The sequence below is a fragment of the Cygnus olor genome, chromosome 13 (genome assembly GCF_009769625.2).
Source record: "Cygnus olor isolate bCygOlo1 chromosome 13, bCygOlo1.pri.v2, whole genome shotgun sequence".
NCBI classification, from domain to species: Eukaryota; Metazoa; Chordata; class Aves; order Anseriformes; family Anatidae; genus Cygnus; species Cygnus olor.
Genome location: NC_049181.1, coordinates 10,152,230 through 10,168,012, shown reverse-complemented (window position 1 = coordinate 10,168,012; position 15,783 = coordinate 10,152,230). Strand labels below are relative to the sequence as shown.

General features: G+C 46.7%; 2 protein-coding genes across 2 annotated transcripts; one reads left to right on the top strand and one right to left on the bottom strand.

Moving 5' to 3' along the window:
- Nucleotides 1–146: 146 nt before the first annotated feature.
- Nucleotides 147–5,242, top strand: BRCC3 (BRCA1/BRCA2-containing complex subunit 3). Its single transcript, XM_040572496.1, has 8 exons — nt 147–283; nt 391–510; nt 1,020–1,107; nt 1,724–1,812; nt 2,426–2,481; nt 3,073–3,204; nt 3,769–3,812; nt 4,491–5,242. Exons 1-8 carry the CDS (start codon nt 179–181, stop codon nt 4,640–4,642), a joined length of 786 nt encoding a protein of 261 aa, XP_040428430.1. The 5' UTR covers nt 147–178; the 3' UTR covers nt 4,643–5,242.
- A 294-nt stretch (nt 5,243–5,536) lies between these two features.
- Nucleotides 5,537–15,314, bottom strand: GCNA (germ cell nuclear acidic peptidase). Its single transcript, XM_040572495.1, has 10 exons — nt 15,214–15,314; nt 14,176–14,222; nt 13,380–13,431; nt 12,912–12,985; nt 11,867–12,307; nt 11,362–11,533; nt 10,429–10,573; nt 8,208–8,346; nt 7,453–7,657; nt 5,537–6,689 (listed from the first exon to the last, which is right to left on the bottom strand). The coding sequence occupies exons 1-10, from the start codon at nt 15,312–15,314 to the stop codon at nt 6,437–6,439; spliced, it is 1,629 nt and encodes a 542-aa protein (XP_040428429.1). The 3' UTR covers nt 5,537–6,436.
- Nucleotides 15,315–15,783: the final 469 nt, after the last annotated feature.

Genomic DNA, 15,783 nt, shown 5'->3' with positions numbered 1-15,783 from the left:
GGCGGCGGCGCGGAACCCCGGGGCTTCGCCCGCGCGGGCGACACGGAACCTCCGCCGCGGAGCACCGCCCGGAAACCGCCCGCGCCGATTGGCCGGCGGAGCCGGCGAGCCGCGCTGCGATTGGCTCCGCGCCGGCTACTTCCGGCGTGGGTGGGAGGGGGGTGGGTGAGGAGACAAGATGGCGGTGCAGGCGGTGCACCTGGAGGCCGACGCGTTCCTGGTGTGCCTGAACCACGCGCTGAGCACCGAGAAGGAGGAGGTGATGGGGCTCTGCATCGGGCAGGTACCGCGGGGCGGGGCGGGGATAAGGGGCGAGGGGTAACGGGGCGCGGGGCGAGGCAACGGAGCGGGCAGCCAGCGCCGTGCCCCCCCCCTCCCCCCCCCCCGCAGGTGGACGCCGGCCGCGTCGTGCACGTGCACTCCGTCATCATCCTGCGGCGCTCCGACAAGAGGAAGGACCGCGTCGAGATCTCGCCCGAGCAGCTCTCGGCCGCCTCCACCGAGGCGGAGATATCCTTGCATGGCGGCGAGCCCGGCCCCGCCCGCCGCTGCTGGGGACCCCTCAGGGCTGCCCGCGGCTGCTGCCCCCTGCCTGGGCCGGGCCGGGCCGGGCCGCGGCCGCCTGCGTCTCCTCTCTCGGTCACAGGGGGGAACGGGGCCGTGGGGTGGGCTCTGCCCGGCGAGGAGCCTGTAGTAGGGACGGAGAGCTCACGAGGCTCTGTGCCCGGGTGGTGCGCTGGAGGGCTGCGTCCCTGCGTCGTCTTGGGCAGCTTTCTGACCCGTCCCTCGCTGCCACGTGCAGACAAAATTCGCTTTGCTTCTGCGACAACGATATCCTGGTAATGCTGGGGGAAGAGGCTTCCATCGGTTTCTTGCACCTCGTCACCCCTCTGCGGGGATCTGACGTTAGGTCGGCCCGTGAGAAGCTTTTAAGCTGTGCCCTGCGCTTGCTGGTTTTCGTGTACAAGGTTTTTCTTCCCTTCGCTCTGTTGCTTTGGAAAGCACCTTGACGCGCACACAGGTTGGCTGAGATGACGGGGCGCCCCATGAGAGTGGTGGGCTGGTACCACTCCCACCCTCACATCACCGTCTGGCCCTCGCACGTCGGTAAGAGCGGTCTTGGTCTCGGTTCTGTGTGAAAGCTCACAGCTGGCTAATTATCTTTCTTAATAGTGGGCTTTAAGAGCTGATCATCCCAATTACCGATGTTTGGTTTCCAAAATGTCCAGAGCACGGGGGTTGAGCTCTGGTACTCGAGCTGCCCGAGCCCCAGCAGCCCCAGAGAAGCTGGTGCTGGTGCCGCTGTGCTTCCAGACAGCAGAGCTGGAGCTGGGGTTGGGTAACAGCAAAAAGCTGTGGGAATCCTGGTGCTGCTGTAGTGGTTCTTGACATCTCCAAGTGTTAACGCAAAAACTAACGCTTTTTGGAAAGAAGCAGGTATCTTACACCTGGTGGACGCTGCGGTTATATGGCTGATCTGCAGCACCGGGCTGATGCTGTGATCCTTTCCTGTTTCATTAACTCATCTTGTGTTTTTAAGACTTGCATTTAATTACGTTTTAAACGGGATCAACATTTTAACTTAATATCCTGGAGTAAGTACTTCAAGATAAAGCACGGGACTGTTACAAATTGCAGGGTCACCCTTCAGAAGCTGGAAAGTCTTTTTCCAGTCCTTCAGGTGATCAGTGCAGTTCTCATGCTCTTATTTCTTTGTCTGTAGATGTCCGCACACAAGCCATGTATCAGATGATGGACCAGGGCTTTGTAGGGCTCATCTTCTCCTGCTTCATTGAAGACAAAAACACAAAGGTAGGCAACCTAAAAATGGCAATAAACCCTCCAAGCGCTCAGGAGAAACGTCGGCCCCAGGGCAAAGCTGAAATCCCGCGCTTGCCCTCGGACGCAGCCTGCAGCAAGGGCCGAGCTCTGCTTGGAGCACACTCAAAGCGGGGCTGAGTGGCGGCGTTTGGATCGTGATCCTGATGACAGAGGGACGTGTCGTTAATTACTGTGTGCTGATCCAGGGGGCGGCTCTCTAGCCAGCAGCTGTGCTGGTGTCAGGGCTCTGGGGCCGCATCAGATGGCCGCAGTGCGTGTGCGCACTGAGATGTGCGAGTGCCCTTCAGGCCAGCAGGAGCAGCTTAGTGCAGCCTCACGAGACGCTGCTGCAGCACGGGATGAGCTGATCGCCGTGTCTTGGCCAGGCTTTCCTAGTAGCTCTGGTCTAAGGTACCTTTTTTTTTCATACTTAATGGGTCTGTCAGTGCTTGCGAGCGGTTCCAGCAGACCAATCCAAGCGTGAAGTGTATACTTCTGCGAACTGTTAAATGCTATGTGAAAGCATGTTCTGCTCCCTGAAGGATTTGGGGGTTCTAGGTGATGTTTCGGTACTCGCAGTCTGACTTCCTGCTGACTCTCTTAGACAGGCAGGATTCTCTACACCTGTTTCCAGTCCATTCAGGCCCAGAAGAGCTCAGAGTGAGTACAACAGAGGAATATTATGTTTAGTTTGGATTTCATTTCATTTCTCCTTTCTGGATTGTCTCAAATAAGTGGTTTCTGGGTTCACGGAGAGCAACAAATAGGTACAGAGATGCCTGAACAAGGTCTCCTTCTCTCTGCTAATGCAGGCTGCTTGAAGAGAATCTGAATTCGATTGATTTAGCTGAGATAATTTAGTAATTTAACTTAAAGTCTGATGTAGAACATTGTAGTTTGCGTATGAGTTTGTGCTGTACTCTGTCGTGTGAAGGCCCAGCCTTTCGCTTTCAGCTCTAGAATTCAAAGCTCCAAGCTTGCGTGGGGTCAGGCCTCTGCCAACGGTACGCGTGCTGTGCAGCGTAGTGGCCCTCTAGCTGCTGTAGTATGTGTATCATTAGAATTTGAAGTAAGAGTGTGGCTATAAAGGCTTCCCTTTGCCCGTCAATTCTGGCACGTTCTCAGAAGGAAACCTGCAGTGAGCCCATGGGCTAGACAGCCATTGTAGGTTTGTAAAGGCTTTTTATTATTGTTATTGTTATTATTCCTTCTCTGCCGCTTTGCAGTTAATGGTGTCTGATGCCCTTTTAGATACGAAAGGATTGAGATTCCTATTCACGTTGTCCCGCATGAGACCATTGGGAAGGTGTGTCTGGAGTCAGCTGTCGAGCTGCCCAAGATCCTGTGTCAAGAGGAGCAAGACGCCTACAGGAGGATTCACAGGTAAGAACACGGGGCTGCAGCCCCCTGCGAGGCTCTTCGCTGACGCGTTCTACTATTGCCGTACCTCAAGTGCCTCAGCAGGGGTACAGAAATGAGAAGCCTCAGCACCTTGTGTGCCTCCGTAGGAGAGCTGAGGGAACACTTCCATGTTACGGCGTTCAGGTGCTCTTGACCTTGTACTCCTGCGTGTGACTTGCACGTGAGCTAAGGGAACGGCTCCTCTGATGCAGTGAGAGAGCTAAAGCGCGTGTGAGCGAGCGGTGGTGCCTCACTGATGTGTCTCTGTGTGAATAACTAGTGTTTAACCAGGGTGAGAGTGCTGAGAGGTCAGAAGTGAGATTAAATGTCAGTTTTTTTTCTTTCTCCTGCTTCTGGTGCTCCCCACAGAGTGTTATTTCTGTGCAGGAAGGTCCGTTAGCCTTGTGAACGGACGGGGCTTCTACCAACCAATGAGGCTCACAAGTACCTGTGCTGTCAGCTGTAGGTAGCTACTTCTACAGCCTGGATTTGCCTGGTAAGCCATTCGCTGCTGTCGTCGCTCATTTGCTTTGTTTGTTCTTTTAGCCTCACCCACCTAGACTCCGTGACCAAGATTCACAATGGCTCAGGTAAGGATTCGTCCCTTCTTTATTCAAGTACAGGGTGCTCTTCTGGGAGCTGGGACACGAGCCTTGAGCAGCGGTTGGATGGCGCTGCTTTCGGGGGACGGTAGGCCACAGTTGTGTAACAGCCCTTGCGCGCTCAGCGCTGCCTTTGCTATAAAGAGCGGTTGGAAATAACCACAAGAGCACCAACTTCTTGTTTTTTATTTGCTGGGCAGCTCAGTTTCAATCACAGATGCTGTGTAACTAAGAGGATTCCCTGTTGCATTGCTTTTCCTCTGCTAGACCGTGTAATACTTCGAAGCAAAATACCAAGGGTTGTAAAGTAACTTAAATCCTGGGGTTTATAAATGTCATTCTATCCTTGTGGATTCCTTAAGGACCCTCAAATAGTCAGTTAAAATTGCAATAAACTTCGGGTTGTTTTTTTTTTTCCTGTCAGAACAGCAAGGGGTCTGTGTATGTAGTTGTGTTCAGTCTTCAAGTAGTGTGTCTGATCCGTGCGTGCTTCTCTCTGCTATCTCCTCCTGCACGTAACGTACAGGAAGCATACGGCCTCTTAGCTCTTGCCAGCGAGCTTGGGTGAATCCTCATCCTCTTTCTGTTCCCTAGACCATACCCCCTTGTGCTTGTTGTAGCACACAGTCCTGCGTGTGCACTGACACGTGTTCTTGCTCTTTGCAGTGTTCACAAAGAACCTCTGCAGCCAGATGTCCGCCATCAGCGGGCCCCTCCTGCAGTGGCTGGAGGACAGGCTGGAGCAGAACAAGCAGCGGGTGCAGGAGCTGCAGCAGGAGAAAGAGCGGCTCCTGGAGGAACTCGCTGCTTTAGAGTGAAGGAGGAAATGCAGACCCTTCAGAAAAGACTTCAAAAAAACTCTACAGGACCTACCTGTGGCTGAAGGGCGGCCCCACACCGCCTTCCAATGAAGATACTAGGCTGTGCCTCCTGTCTTGCCCCACGCAGCAGAGAGCACTGCTGTGGGATAAAGGCTCCTGTCTGCCCCAGCTTAACGGGAAGCAGGGATCTTTAAGTGCTGCATGATGCAGTGTAATTCTAGCTCAGTGCTGGGGTTAGGCAGCATCTCCTGGTAGAAGAGACTTCAGTTCTGGAGGGTGTACACCTAGGGAACGGGTTGTTTCCCCCCTCCCCTATATTTTGACGGAAGGCTTTTTGCTTTACTTGTATTCCAGGAGCCTAGAACAGGAGGATTAGAGGGGGAAGGAGGTAGTGTCCCCACAGTCGTATCTGATGCTGCCAACTTCTGCCTTTCAGTAGCTTCAGTTGACCGTGCTCTTGTATCTAATAGTGTTCTGGATTACTGGTTATCCACCCAGGCAGGTAAGAGGTGGGAGGGAAACCTGGAGAGAGACCTGGAAGAGCTTTGACATAGGGTCTGTGCTCAGTGTACTTCAAACCAAATAAAAAATTCCAAAGTAAGAACTACCTGGAGTAGAAATGAAATGGATGCTATACTAAATTAAATATCAATACCTGCACTTTTTGGACACTTCTCTCTTATTCCATGTGGTGCTGTTGCATATTCAGCACTGAGATTCCTTACGAAATGGACCCTGCAGCCCTCCTGGCAGCCAGGACTGAACCTCACAAGAGGCAGGCAGATCCGCAAGGTGACCCACTGTGTGTGAAACTCCAAAAAAGAAGAAATCAGAAGCCTTCACATACCAAAGGTACACAGCCGTGATTAAATTACAACACAACAGCCTGTGTTTTGTTATGACAATTGGTATAAAAAAACATTTATTGATTATTCAAAATGTAATAACCACCTGAGCAAACTTGTTCACAGCAGACAACCATGCATTGAATCACGTTCCACATGAAAAAAATACATCAGACTAGATCTTGTTATTCTGCGGTCCAAAAAAGTGAAGTTGATTTTTTCTACCTATCCTTTTGCATCTATTGTAGCTTCAATGAAATCTCAGTGACGGAGGCACAACTGCAGTCAAAAATTAATCAGAAAGAACTCTGATCTCAGTAGGAGCCAGAGAGCTTTGCAAAAACTCACGCTTACTGTAACAGATTTCAGGCACTATTTACCTACCACTTTAAGAAAAACAGTCAAGGATCACTTGAGGAATGCCTGAATCTATACCGGGGTCCTTCCTTAGGTCTGCCTCTTCGCCTGCCTGGAAGTGATCCAGACAGAATCAGAGGACTTTGCCCACGTGCCTGGATTTTTCTCACAGCTGGCAGTCCCAGACAGACGCACACGTAGCACACACAGAAGGATGTACTGAGCAGATCAGCTCCTCAGAAGGAACAGTAAATTAATAGTTCACTGGAGTCACTGAAAACCTGCTACAAAGCACTGTGTGTAAATACAGATCAGAAAATTCCAGACAAACACAGCAAGCCTATCGCAGGAAGGGTCTAGAACTGCATCTTCTAAGAGGGTACCCTGGCTGACTGATTTGCCACAGCCCTTCTATCATCATCATTGTTTTTGCTCACTTAGGCCTTAGGGTCTTCCTTATTAAAACTAAAGCATTAAAATTGTCTGGAATCCTCCAAAACACCTTCTCACAGATTCCATGTTAGGCCCACCTACTTTCCCGCTACATACAAATGTTGAACGGCATCAAGAAACAAAGTGCATCAAGCTATTACAAGGAATCTTCAAGCCTAGTTTTTAAGGCAAAATCAGCACTGAGTTTCCGCATAACTTCTGCGTGGCTCAACCCATGCTGCTCTCTTTTAGTAAGCCCATAGTTTTCTTTCACATACTTTGCAAAGGGTGTGAGATGTGTCCTAGCAGGAGTGCCGTCCTTCTGAGTGGGCTGACTCAGGACCAGCCGCCCCCCGCAGAGTGCACACACGAAGCGCTCTGTGTCCAGAGACTTGGAATGACGTCCAATCCTGAAATGGAGAAATAATTACTTTAATTTCACACTTGTGGTGGTCAGTACTTTTGGGAAAGGGCTCTCTTCTGCCAGCTCTGGAGGTCAGATTTTTAAGCTAGCGTTACAGAACTGGAAACAGACTACGTCCTTCACAGAGTGAAACGATCAAATCTATATTAAGCATTTCTCTACCCTAGAACTTTCTCTATTTTTTAGCTTAGCTCCTTCCTCTGTCTCTTACTTTCAGCCTGGTAGTATGAAGTGCTACACCATTTAAAAGCACCTCCACAGCCCATGAGTCAACTCACTTTGGAGTTTCTCCTCAACGGCATCATATTTTCAGTGCTCTGTTGCATCTAAGCAATTAACGCATTACATAGCCAAAGTAAATACTTCAGGAAGACTGTCATGATACGTGATTTTTTTTTTAACCTCTAATGTTCCTGGAAGCAGCACAGATGATCCTGAGAAAAAAATTCCTTTCATGTTTTCAGAGCATGCACTTACCCCCTTGTTACAAGGGGAAAAACTACTACTACTACTAATATAAATAAATTTATAAATAATAACAAACATAACTGGGAGGTACCATCCTCTACCGCAAAGCTTGTAATAGGATCAGCGTTGATCATGAGATTGGGATAACTGGAAAAAAAAAATCCCAAGTTCACTCAATATTAGCACAGCGTAAGAGCCCCCTAACTTATAGGGGCAGGAAACTGACAAATTAGAGACGAAAGTTAATACATAATAATATACAAGATCAAAACATTACTCACGTGGTTTTGCACAGAACACACTCATAGATGAATTTGTATTTAATCTCATAGTTGTGGCATCGTGTTACCATTGGCAGCTCTGGATGAATCATAGCTGATTTTCTGGCATAGTATCTCCAGAATCGCCCATGCCCATCGCGAACACCATTGATCAGCCAGGTGGCTGCATGGCAAACCTCATGAATTAGCGTGTCTCGAAGACGATCTGCGGGCAAAACAAACAAAAGACATTAAGATCAAACACATATGGGGAAGCACGAACCCCTTAGCTCGCTACTTCACACCTCTGATGCTGCCTTTCTTATCTACCCCCAACCCCACAATGAAAAAGACCAAAACTAGATTCAGTATGGAAAAACTGCAGGCACATCAAGGCCCTACACGGCAGCTTTTTGATGTTTAATTTGCAGACAGATGTCATCTGGTAGCTGCCAGGAGCAGTTAACAAGAATAAACCCAGAATAAACTCCCTCTGAAATATAAGATGTCTTATAAGATGTCTTCAAATCAGTAATATAAACAAAATAACGAGGTTGACGTGAATAGACCTTTGTTCTCACATCTTGTGAAATTTGCCCAGCCTCTTAGAAGGGTTGTGAGGACAGGTGCTGTAATCAATGGATTTATTTGTTTAAGGTAATATGAAATTTCAGAGCAGGACCCAGCTCCAAATCTCTTACTCCTCCAGTCCAAGTTTTTAACCTCTGGAACATGCTTTCTCGTAGAAGAATCAACACAGATTTTCTTGTACCTACCTGCAGAATCACAGACTTTCTCAGAAAGCTCTATTCGAGCATAACGCTGTGCTTCAGGACCTTTTGTTTGCCCGGTTACACAGTATCCTGCTGTTTTTCTCATTTTCTTGTTCCAGGTTATTACCATATTCTCTGGTAACTGAAAGACAAAACAGTACATGTAATCTACCCTCTCCTGTCTCTCCCTTATGTTCCTCGGGCTTCTGGCTTCCCTGGTAGGTACTGCAGTCAGTACCGTATGTCTCTATTTGTGCCTTTAACATTGCCATCACCGGAAAATCCTCTCCAGGGCTTCTTACTCCCATCCTCTGTATTTCTATAACCAACTGTGGACTTTCACAATGCAGGATGAGACAAAGAGTCCCTTAGGTCCTCTGTTCTGCCTCCAACAGTAGCTAACAGTGCTGCTTGAGAGGAAATACAAGGCCAGGTGAGGAACACAACAGAACTGCCTCTTCAAAATACTCTTCCCAACTGCTAGCCATTTGCAAGACAATGCCTCGCTGAGACAGAGGTGACTTCTTTGCACAAAATAGCTTCCCAGGTTTTTTTATTGCCTTTTTAAATGCATATGAATTTCCAGCATCCACAATAGTCTCTGATCAGAAGTTCTACAGCTTAATCGTTTACATGTCAAGTACCATCTGCTTTTGATTGTTCTGAACTTGCAATTTGCCATTTTTGCTTAATGTACCTTCACATTGTGAGAGGATGAATAATCACCTTCTGCTTATTCTCTGTGCCGCTCCTGATTTTATAAGCCTTCATCACATCTCAGTTACCTTTTGTTCTTCTGCCAGTTTTATGTCATTTGAATTAGTTGAACGAGTTTAAGTAATTGTTCCAGCAGTATTAAGTGCCAGCACATGTACAGGGCTGAAGCACCAGACTGCATGATCTTTCAGCCTGTTCAGCTCAGCTTTATGTGAAATCATGACCTTAGCCTGTCCTTGGTCAGCTCAACAACAGTTTCCTCAGATAGAGAGGCTTTCCTTCCTGAAGGAAGTTCTGTTGGAATTACTGAGGGCAGCACCCTTCCTTTCATGGATGTTTCTCACAAGAGGAGGGCCTCCAGCATCCCAGAAGATGCAAAGATCATGACAGTGGCTCTCTGAAATTGAATTTCCAATTTGAAACACAAATTAAAGCTAAAGTTCATCTGAAACTGTCATTAAAAGGATACGCAGCTTCTTCATCTGTTCAGGAATGGCAGACAGAAACATGCAATAGGAATGCATGAAGACTGCACGTAGCATGACTAAGCATGAGGCTACAGCTCCTGACACCAAAGGGAAGTGCTTTTATCCTTCAGCTCCCTGATCCCCAATGTACATCCCCCACCACTTGCCTTTTGCAGCTGCGAACAGGAAACAGCATTACCCCCCCTTTGGTGGCTGTGAACTGTTAGAACAAGGTTACACAAGAATTTAAAAAAAAAAAAAAGGCCACAGTTCTAAAGCACTTTGAGCCAAGTGAAGCGTTGTCTGCTGTGGACATGTTTCCCAGTTTCCAGCTCACATTACTTTTTATGAGCAGATTGCAGCAACCCAGCTAAGCTCCTAAACTACTCGCAAGTATGTGACAGGAAACTGGGAACACAACAACCAGACCAGATACGACAGCCAGCAGATCTGCTTGTGCTACCGCAAGCAGCTTGTGGCAATGCTGCAGTCTGCTAGCACATGCTGCTTCCATAAGGGCTGGCTGAGCAGTGACGGTAAACAGCCTTAAGCTTCTTTCAGCAGCAGAAACCCAGAGCTGCCTTTGCTGAGGCCTGCCACTGCACAGGCAGCTACAGAAACACTCACGGCTTGCTGAGCTCATGACCATGCAGGTGCTAGAAAATACACGAGGATAACTATCAGTCACCTCTTCAAAGATGAAACTGATCCAAGGCAACCTCATGTAGCAGTTTAATCTCATCAAGGACTCGGCTGGACACCATCCAAACTGCTCACTTAAGGATGGTACAGCATTACAGCTGGGAAAGCAAGCCAAGCTGAAAACTGCTGCATCACAGTGGTGAAAAATCCCTTTCAAAGAAGTTGCTTGAGCTAACAGAAACAGAAACCATTATTATAACATGTAACTTCTACTAACTGAAGAAAATAAAGAGGCAAAAACATCAAAAAGTGAGGAGCAACATATTAACTAGGTTTTTATAACTGTAAAAATGTAAGTTGCTTTGTGTTTGAGGGTTTGGTTTTTTTTTAAAGCCTACCTTCTGCTCAAAGATGGTGCTATTATAGAGACAGTAGAGCTTCTGAGTCAGCTCCTCTTTACTTTTCTTAAAATACTTCACATACTTGGAAGCTGGATTTGAGAGATCTTGCAAGAAACAGCCAGGCACTGAGCACACGGTAAGCCTACAAGAAAAGACATGAAGCAGTTTACTGAAGTTCAGATAACTCATTGAAAAATAACGGTCACTTTATAGCCAATAAAGATCTCTGGGATGCTGCCATTGGCATAAGCTCCTCCTGACTATTTTCACTACCTTGGCCTCACAAGGCCACTGAGGTCCACATGCTTATACTGTCTCCTTGCCTCGTCAGGGGTGCGAAGGGCAGAACTATTGCAATAGCCCTACAGTTATTCATGGATTCAGAAAACTAGCTTATGAGGCTCACAACTTCATTACGCAATGAGCCACCGTCAAAGCAAAACTTGACTAATGGATGAACAGCCCTAACATCAACACCCACAATAAAAGTATCTTTTCAGAAACGTATCCAAAGATACTCCGGGAATCCTAAGAAAAGCTATTCATTCAGGGAAAGTAAATATTCCACTAGGATGGTCAACTCCAGCATTTGTGACAAAGCATCAGCTTTGAAGACGACATTTAAATGTTTAGTGTTGGTATAAACAACTACAAAGTGACTGGAAAAAAAAAACTTCACATGGCTAGAAGGCAGGATACAGGCAGCTATTAGAAATGAAAAAGACATTCTTCTGAAAAGCTTATATTCTCCTTGTCATGTGTGAGACTAAAAGCCCAGACTTCCAGCTACTTAACCATTAACAACTACTGAACTGGTAGCAGACCTTTCCAAGTACTAAAAAAATCAGAACATGACCCTACACAAAACACTTAGCATCTCTTCATCTACCTATGATGGTCCCAACACAGTATAGATGGAGAAATACGTACTTTTTCTCTGTCTGTGCTGATCCTGAGCAACTGACTGACTCATTCCTAGGAATTCTCACAGAAGCCGTTATCCTGGAAGGTGTTTCTTGAAGTGAAATGGAGTTTGACGTTGGTGTCTTGATTCCGTTCCCTTTTGAGGACTGGGCACCTTCACAGGGTGGCTTGATGTTTTCTAGTTCAACAGAAAAAGTCACAAGATTAGATGCTGTTAAAGAATCAGGAGCATAGACATTAACAATCAGGTAACAGATGATGAAAAAAGTCTTCTGTTCCATTTCAGCATACTCTTTTTGTACATACAAAGGCCTTTACAACTGATAGAAAGAATTTGCTGTTACATACTATAAAAGTTACCACTCTGCTGATGAAGCAGCAGAGTCCAAAATTGCAAAATGCTGGGTGGCACTTCCAAAGCATATGCCACGCACATGAACAGAATTAGGTAATTAGCACTACCATTGCTTCCAAAAGATAATTTGCAAGTTAGCTAAGAACTATTTCTTACCTATTGTGCTCGGCTGGTAGGCAGTTTTACTTGTGCTTAAGAGCGGTTTTCGGGGTACACTTCGTTTCCTCACCCGTTCTATCAATGATTCAAATTCACTGTCTGAGCTGTCTGATTCTAACCCTGCACTTGGTCGTAGTGGAATGGCTGGCGTTTTGTTTTCTGTACTAGTTTCACAACTTCTTTCTTTCCTTCCAATGAGGAAGTCTGGACTACCTGTGGCAATTGACTCTTTCAGATTTTGTGGAGGCGGGAGTTTCATGCACCTCTGACCCTCTTTCAAGTCTTTCACTCCCCCATTTTGGTAGTCTTGCCACGAACTTCCCACAAAGACGCAATCTTCACTGTCACTTAAAACCTCTGGATACTTAAATTTTGGAGAGCAAGCATTTTCCTTTCCAGGAGTCATCAGCTTCTTTGGGGTTTGAAGATCCTTAAGTGCTGTAATTCAAAGGAAACAGCTTAAAGTTTTGGTAATTTCACGTCGGAGATTCAAATTCGTCTTAACACAAAACGATTCCTTGAAACAGGACACGGAAACACGAAGGATAGAAAAGCATCTTCGCACTTTCTTTATTACACACTGCTCATTTACTGTCATACTGAATGGACAGTCACTGAAAGATGTACTATCATAAGCTTTATTCCTGGTAAGAAAAGCTACACACGTGTGGGAATATAGCTGAACATTTAATATTAAAATCTTATGATATTAACAAGTGAAAGCTAATTGAAAAAACACTCAGCCTTAGCTGACTGGAACATAGTCTACAGCATAAAGCACGCACTTGCCAACAAGGCTTCTGACATCTGAGATGTGATCTATCATGATCAACAGATCATGCCAGATCTAACAGTGATGACCGTTCACTTTTCTGGTCCATGTCGCTTCCCCCTACCTTCTCCCCCGCCCCGATAATTCCTCCAGAAATAATTTAATTAGCTTTTTGCAGTCTGCAGATGGCATTTATGAGGTCAGCAATGAAGGCTAGCTTTTGACCCAAGAGAATATCTGCTTTACATTTGCTGTTGGATGATTACTTGCCCTTCTTTGTTGTGCTCTTTCTCACTTCATGGTCCAAGAAGAAATCATCCGAGTCATCGATGAAGTCCTTTAAACTGCAAAACAAGCAATAAAACAAAGGCATAAGCAGGAAAATGGAGGAGTAAGATTGCCATATTAAAAAAATAACCTCCAAAAAAACCATCTAGCGTAACAGGTACCAGCTGCTCACAAGTGTTACCAACTATATCCACTAATAGAAATGGCAACAGAATACGTACACCTCCGAACACGGCATTTCACGTGACCTGAACATACACAGACCGAACACATACCAGTTCCTCTGTTCACACTCACTTCCATACACCGTCAGCCTACAAATCACTAAAACTTCTGATCATTTTTCAGTATTCAGAATAGCAGATACGATACTAATTGAAGCTAATACATAAATTGCTAGTTTGAAGGCTAATACATAAAGACTGAGAAATCATTAATTACAGCACCCACCTTGCATGCTCCTTTCTGGAGACTGGTTTGGGAGTTTTCATTCTAGATAAAACTGAATCAAAAAGAAGATTAAGAACAAAGTTCTAATGATCATTTTGTTACACTTTTTTGAGGAAAAACTTGCAGCCGATAAAAATTTAATCCAGACCTTAGAAAAAACACATCACCACAAGAATCTTTTAAAAGTAGCTCCAATTCTTGAATCCTCGAAGCTCACAATAGCATTTCCTTCACTATTCAGTCCTTAGCCGTATCAGAAATGGGAAAGAAGTACTACTGTTTTGAACCTTGCAGAATCCAACATAATATATTTCAAAACACATCCCTAGCCAAAAACGTCCCTCCAGCTGGTTAAGAGTAACAGAACAGAAGTTAAGGGACATGAGGGAATTCTGACCAGCTCAGATGTGTTTGGAACAGATACAGTTTAGAGAAAATGCTTACTGAAAGATACACGGTAGGCTGAGAAGGAAGTAGGGACCAGACAGAATTGCAGCAACAAGAAACTCTTTGTCCTGTCTGGAAGTGTTACCAGTAAACATAGCTGAGAAGAACAGGGAGAGCCTCACATACAATGCAAGGCAAAAGGTATATCCAAGACTGAGATACGAAATTCAAGAGCTCTCACCACGGCACATAAGCTACCACCAGTGCACTGTACAGGAGCAATGTAGCAGAAACGATGTAAGACTAACACCATGGAAGAAAATCATGCTGAGAAACTACTTTATTATATGCAGATAAAAATATGACCTTCTTACATTCATTTAGAAAACAAGTGTGCACTATTACTTACACGTTTCAAATTCATCATCACTGCTTGATGAAAAGTACAGGGCAAGGCTGAAAAAAAAAAAGTGGAATATCATTAAGAACATTGGTCAACAGCAAGCAGACCTGCATCGCTAGCGCCCTGAAATACCAACTCTATAATGAAAACATACAAATCTATACTGGAAAAAAAACACAGTGAACATCTCAATCAGGCTGCAAAGTTTTAAAGTGTTTAAAAAAACCATTAAAACTTGTATATTTAAGTTTGTACCGATATGTTCGATATTCAAACAATAATCAATCGCCGTCAAAATCTGAGATTGAACCATTTGGTGACACTAGCTTAGGACGTTATACCGGTTTAAGCTCAGATTGGGTAACAAACCTCTAAAGGGACGGAAAGGTTGTTTCTTGTCTTATACACGGTACGTAATCAGGCAGAGAACACCGAACAGAATTAAGTGTGAAACCTCTGAACACACACAAAGGAGAAACGTTAATTTCATATAAAGCACACTTGAACGTGGTTGCCATGAATATTTAGTAACTGCAGTAGTTTTTAATAAAGATGTTTCAAAACACACAATGGACACGTTACTACTTGGACTGCAATTGCCATGCAAACGTAGACGCAAGCTGCAATACTCTGCTTTACCAAATGTCTTAAATCGTTTTCAGACATAAAGCAAAAGCTAAGAACCTGAAAATACACAACGTGGCTTCTTAAAAGACTGCTTAAAAAACACGAAGACGGCTTATTTTAATTGCATTCAAGTTACTTGCACCTTAACAACTTTATGCAGCACGCTCACGCCTACCGATTTTCACACAACGCGCGGCCTAGGCCGATATTAGATATCGCCGCTGAACCAACGTAACTCATCGGGTACAGCGAGTGCTTTCGGGCGGAGCTACCCGCCGAGCAGGCACGGACGCGTCAATATTAGGACACCCCGCCGCCGCCAGCGGAGCGCTGCACGCCGGGCTCGGGACGCGCCCGCCTTCCCCTGCCCCCCGGCCCCCCCCGAGGCCGGTGCAGGCGGACTCCCCCCCCCCTCACCTGCCGCCGGGGGAGCGGCGGCGGCCCCGGCCCGGCCGCAGCGGGGTGGCGGTGGACACGGAGCGGCCCGCCCGGCCCCCCCGGCCCGCGGGCCCCGCCATGGCGCCCGGCCCGCGGCCCGCTTCCCTTCCGGGGCACGGCGCCCGGCCGCATGCGCGCCGCCAGCCCCAGCCCGGCGCCCGGCCGCCATCTCCCGGCCCCCGGCAGCTGCTGCAGTTTGGGGCCGCGGCCCCCGTCCCGTCCTCGTCGGGGTTCAGCGGGGAGGTACCGGTCACGGCCCGCGTTCAACGCGCACCTTGTCATTCGCCCGCGGGCCGTGCCCTGCGGCGTGGCCAGAGATGGAGGCACCACGAAAAGAACAGAGCTGCTGCATGGGGCCAGAACGCTTCATGAATGCGTACGCAGCCCTTCAGAGCTTCCGTATTGTTGGGGTTAGTCTAACACAGTGGCAATAAAAATATCTATACTTACACCTCGAATTACTTCTGCTGAAATAAATAGCATTATTTACAACAAAACTGCAGAAATGTACATAAAAGGCCAGAAACTCAGGATACTTTCCTGACAGCA

Bases quoted from the DNA above. Each gene is read 5' to 3' on its own strand.
- BRCC3 (XM_040572496.1), top strand. From the start codon at position 179: ATGGCGGTGCAGGCGGTGCACCTGGAGGCCGACGCGTTCCTGGTGTGC. The intron at 511-1,019 runs ATATCCTTGCAT...TGACGCGCACAC, and splicing joins CCGCCTCCACCGAGGCGGAG to AGGTTGGCTGAGATGACGGG. The intron at 3,205-3,768 runs GTAAGAACACGG...TTGTTCTTTTAG, and splicing joins GCCTACAGGAGGATTCACAG to CCTCACCCACCTAGACTCCG.
- GCNA (XM_040572495.1), bottom strand. From the start codon at position 15,314: ATGGCGGGGCCCGCGGGCCGGGGGGGCCGGGCGGGCCGCTCCGTGTCC. The intron at 13,432-14,175 runs GTAAGTAATAGT...TTTTTGATTCAG, and splicing joins TGATGATGAATTTGAAACGT to TTTTATCTAGAATGAAAACT. The intron at 10,574-11,361 runs GTACGTATTTCT...CTTTTCTTGTAG, and splicing joins TCAGCACAGACAGAGAAAAA to GCTTACCGTGTGCTCAGTGC.